At 35.2% G+C, this 4,887-nt stretch overlaps 1 protein-coding gene across 1 annotated transcript in view; it reads left to right on the plus strand.

Annotated features, from left to right (window-relative positions):
• The window catches only part of NBEAL1 (neurobeachin like 1), a 179,410-nt gene that overhangs the window by 160,122 nt on the left and 14,401 nt on the right, over window positions 1-4,887 (plus strand). Inside the window, exons 50-53 of the mRNA XM_045296671.1 lie at window positions 745-839; window positions 2,150-2,266; window positions 3,405-3,566; window positions 4,352-4,500. Coding sequence (XP_045152606.1) covers window positions 745-839; window positions 2,150-2,266; window positions 3,405-3,566; window positions 4,352-4,500 — 523 coding nt within the window. The remainder of the gene's footprint in view (window positions 1-744; window positions 840-2,149; window positions 2,267-3,404; window positions 3,567-4,351; window positions 4,501-4,887) is intronic.

Here is a 4,887-nt window from a genome sequence, read left to right on the forward strand (position 1 = left end):
GTGGTTGATAAAATAATATTTAGACAACATCTTGGTAAATCTAAGTCTATAGTAGTTAAATAAAACAGTAACTGCTCTATTGCTCTATTTGCAGTAAAGCACAACAGGTAAACTTGTTTAATGTGGTTTAACTTGCGGCTCAGTACTTCTTGGGGCTCAGTCTTCAACAGTAAAGTAAAATATTGAGTAGATTTTTTTCCGAAACAGCCTATTAAGGAAGGGAAATGGAGCCTGCTTCTGAGTCTTTATCAGTGACTCCTAGGATTCCACCTAGCTTTTTGTAATTCAGGAAGAATGTATTTTAAATAATGTAAACTTGCATTATATTTAGAATATATACTGTTTTCCTTAATGATACATTCTATAAAATTACAATTCTCAGTGGAAGGTGTAAGATGAATGGGGGAAAAAAAGATGAATAGGAATAAAAGTGGAGAGGCATGTCAAAATCAATCCTTCTAGCAATCCCACCAGCCCTTCTCCAAAACCCTGAGTCATTGCCAGCCCCAGCCCTCTGCCCTTCCACTGCTCATCCCCACTGCAGAATGATTTCAAAGAAGGCTCTCTTTGTGCTATTAGTGCTTCTTTCTTTTGTAACTCATTTCTAAGCCTTCCGTAACATTTCTCCCTGTTAGAGACAGCTGACGTAGAAGTAATTTTAATATAAACTAAGATTTGTTTTAAAAGTTCTGTTTCAGCAAAACCAAGCCATTTCATTTTGTTTTTTTATTTTCTTTTTTACAGACATTGTGACTTGCTTAGCTACAGATTACTGTGGAATACATTTGATTTCTGGTTCCAGAGATACTACATGCATGATCTGGAAAATAACACAGCAGGTAGTCACACATTCAAATACTTGATTAAGTTCAGAGGTGCACCCAGGAACTACTGGTGAGATGTTCTTATAGGCTGGTACATTTTTCTCTGGCAAATTCTGAATGGCTGTTTGAACTTTGCTTATTCTGATCACCGCATTTTTTTTTTTTTTTTTGAGATTTGGTCTCTGATTCATTTTATCTCCTATTAGCTCACTAAGCACTGAGACTGAAAGGAAACCAGATGTGCCCTGGGTAGTAAGGAGTCAAAGAAAATCCCTCCACATCCTATAGAGCAGATAAAAACCCTGGACCGAATTGTCCAGGGTAGCCAGGAATAAATCATATACTGAGGCAACTATTCTAACATTTTAAAGCAAAGAAAATCATATATACAAAACTGGCTGGGGGTGGGGGGGCGGATATACAAACAAAACTAAAGACAAATGAACAGTGTTCTTCTGGAAGAAAACAACTCAAGGACAGAGACTTATTCCCTCCAGTGATAGTGTGCTACTATAAATAGAGGAATTTAATAAGACAGGGCTCCAAAATGAAATGATAGCACTATTGTCGGTAATTGTCATAAAATTGATTCCAAATCATAGAAACCCTGGGTGTACAGAGTAGATCAGCTCTGTAGAACTCCACAAAGCAGATTGCCAGCCTGTCTCCCAAGGGGTTTCCGACTGGAGTTGAATTGTCAAATTTTCACCTAGTAGCTGAGTACTTAGCTGTTTGTACCACTCTGGACTCTTGATAAAATAGCATAGTAATGTGAAAAGAGGTTTTAGAAGATTCAAATTGAGTCTAAAGTCCATACAATTATAAATATAATGAATCCTAAACAAAAATGGCAAGGAATAGGTTTGATGCAACCGAAAATCAGATTAATGGCTTGGAAAAGATTTAAAGTGATCTGAGTAAAGACAAATGAAAAAGATAAAAAGATTATAAACATTCAGAGAATGTTAAAAGAAATCAAATACCAGTCAGCATCAACATAATTGATATCCTTGATAGGACCCCAACACTAAGAAAAGCATCCAGAGACAATACATAAGTTCTTTGAAGTGAAGACAAAGCAAAACTATAGATCAAAGTAACACACCTAGAAAAGGTAATGAAGACACTCATCATCAACACCACTCAGGCTAACTTCTCAGCTTCAGAAGATTAAGAATCATTTAGGAATGCAAGAAGAAACCACAGAATAAATATTATAAATAATTCAGTGACTAAGAACATACTGCAGTGTAAGCTTGTGATTAGAAAGTTTAAGTACAGTGTAAACCTCATCTTTACTTTTACTTTTCTGTTTTTAATATTAGGGAGGAGTTCCTGTGGGCTTAGCATCGAAGCCCTTCCAGATCCTCTATGGGCACACCGGGGAAGTACTGAGTGTTGCTGTCAGCACTGAATTAGACATGGCAGTGTCAGGGTCAAGGGTAAGATTTCACCTTGGAAAAATTCTGAATTTTTTTCCCCTACCAATTCAGAAACAATATATATTTTTAAGTCTTTCTAGGGAAATAGGTGAAAGTATAGTTTTGTATTATATTTTATAAGTCTTCACATATGTGAAATAATATAAAAGATAAATTGAGCTCTTATTTTGGGATTTTAACTGAAGAGCACATTTTATGAAGTAAAATACTACAAGGGTAAAATAAAAAGTATTACTATAATATCACAAGAACTTTATTAATCAAAATTTGAAGCTTTTCTTGACATATACTCACTCACTCTAGGTTTATACACATCTAAAAGTAGTCTTTCCAGTTCTTAGCTCTTCCATGAAGATTTCTTTATTCATCTATTTATGTCATGTCAAAATGCCAGTTTCTTCATATGACTCAAATCATGTGAATTTTACATCCTCTGCGTTTGGGGGGAAAAAAGAATTTTGAAAGAGTCAAGATTTGGACTGGAGGGGATGGGTTGATGAAGGAAGGGTTCCTAACAAAACTCTTGTAGGGCAGCCCTTGCTGCATTCAAAGAACGAAGAGGCATTGTTGTGATAGCAAACAATTCCCGGGATCAACTTTATTGATCTTTTTCTCACCGATGTAGATTTTATTTAAATGTTTTATTAAAGCTTTTGTCTGATTAGCCCCATGATTGTTCTGTGTCATTTTAGAAAATCTATCAAGATTACCCCTTTGAGGTCCCCCCACAGAATAATCACTATAGCCTTTTGAGTTGACCTCTTTGCCTTAACTTTAACTGGTCCAGCAGATGTCTCCAGAATTCACTGCTTGATTGGACCTTTATTTTTTTGAGGACACGCTACCAAGAATAAGACGTATACACTGAGAGAACCTGTCAGTGATCACCCACTGATCACAGACATGTTCTCAGAAATTAGATTTGGAATAAACTCATGCATATATGAACTGGAACCCTTTGTGACTTACGCTTGTATTTGAAATTTCAGCGTTGGGATTTTCCCTAAGAGATAGACGTATACCTTATATTGAATAATCTATCTCACTGCTCTGTTCCTGCATGGCTTTGTCTAACCCACTTTTATTTCTCTAACCTTTTATTTTGTCCTTTTCATTTTGTAATGCTTTGTTTTGTTAGGATGGCACTGTGATCATACACACCATTCAGAAAGGTCAGTACATGAGGACTTTACGACCACCTTGTGAGAGCGCTCTGCTCCTGACCATTCCTTGTTTAGCTATATCTTGGGAAGGACATACTGTCGTCTACTCTAGCATTGAAGAAAAGACCACCCTCAAGGTATGCAACACTTCATGTGATAAGGTTAGACGATCTGTTAAGCTTGGCTTGCTTTGCCTTCCCTACACTGTATGAGGCGTTTTGAGAAAATTAAGATTACTATTTTAAGTGGGGATGTTTTCCTGCCACAATTTAATTTTTTATTACGTAATCTTAGGTGGAATTCTGCCACAATCTTGACATTTATATTTTATTTTAGGTTTTTTTGTTGGCCTGTATAAAACATGGTTGCAAAAATAACTTTTGTTTATGTGGGACTTTGTAAACATAGGTGGAGACTGTGGCCAATATAAATTCATTTTGAACAAGGCAAGGCATCAAGGAACTATGGGTTTTATATAATTATTTTCCTGTCAATCATGTAAACCAAAAACCTACTGCCATCGAGTCGATTCTGACTCATAAAGACCCTTTCTGTGGTTTCTGAAGCTGTAAATCTGTACAGGATCAGATAGTCTTATCTTTCTTTCTCAGAGCACCTGGTGGTTTTGAACCCCTGACCTTATAGTTAGCAGGCCCATGCTTACCTGGCATCACCACCAAGGCTCCTTGTCAATCACATAGCTTTTTAAAAATAGAATTTTTTTGTTTTTAAATCATCTTGTTTTTTTTTTTGGTTTTTTTAAGTGGATAAAATTATATCTTTTCAGGGTACAAATGACTTTAGCTTTATTCCAAACCTTTTAAAAAAAAACTTATAATCATTCTGTTGCAATCATAGTCCTGGCTGACAATGTAAAAACTTAGTTTTTATTTGAAATCATTTTTTTATCTTCTCTCTGCAGGATAAGAATACATTGCACCTGTTTTCTGTAAATGGCACATACTTAAGGTCTCAAATTCTGAAAGAGCAGGTATCAGATATATGTATAATTGGAGAACATATTGTCACGGGCAGCTTACAAGGGTTCCTGTCCATAAGAGATCTCCACAGGTAACTTTAAAAAATATCACTTAAGAAAAGGTGGCAATAATTTCAGCCTAGAGTAGGTATCAGAAATATAAGATTTCTTGTCTTCTGAATTATCAATTATTATGAAAAATGCACTTATGAAAGTCATAAAAAAAAAAGGAAGCTAGAATAGTCAATAAAATAGATGAATGTATCAAGAAAGTATGTAAAACTTGCAAACAGTTTTCATAGTGTCAAACTTAGGCTGAGGGTTTTGAAATTGCCCAAATTGTAGCATGAAATTTTATACATTAAATACTTAAAAGCTAACTCTTTTATGAATGTGTATGCATGTATACAGTTGCATAGAGAAACTTCTGTAATTTAATCTTTTTTGAAACATTTTATTAGGGGCTCATACAACTGTTA

Source organism: Echinops telfairi, unplaced genomic scaffold, assembly GCF_000313985.2.
Source record: "Echinops telfairi isolate 266 unplaced genomic scaffold, ASM31398v2 ScPeMD7_3;HRSCAF=10, whole genome shotgun sequence".
NCBI classification, from domain to species: Eukaryota; Metazoa; Chordata; class Mammalia; order Afrosoricida; family Tenrecidae; genus Echinops; species Echinops telfairi.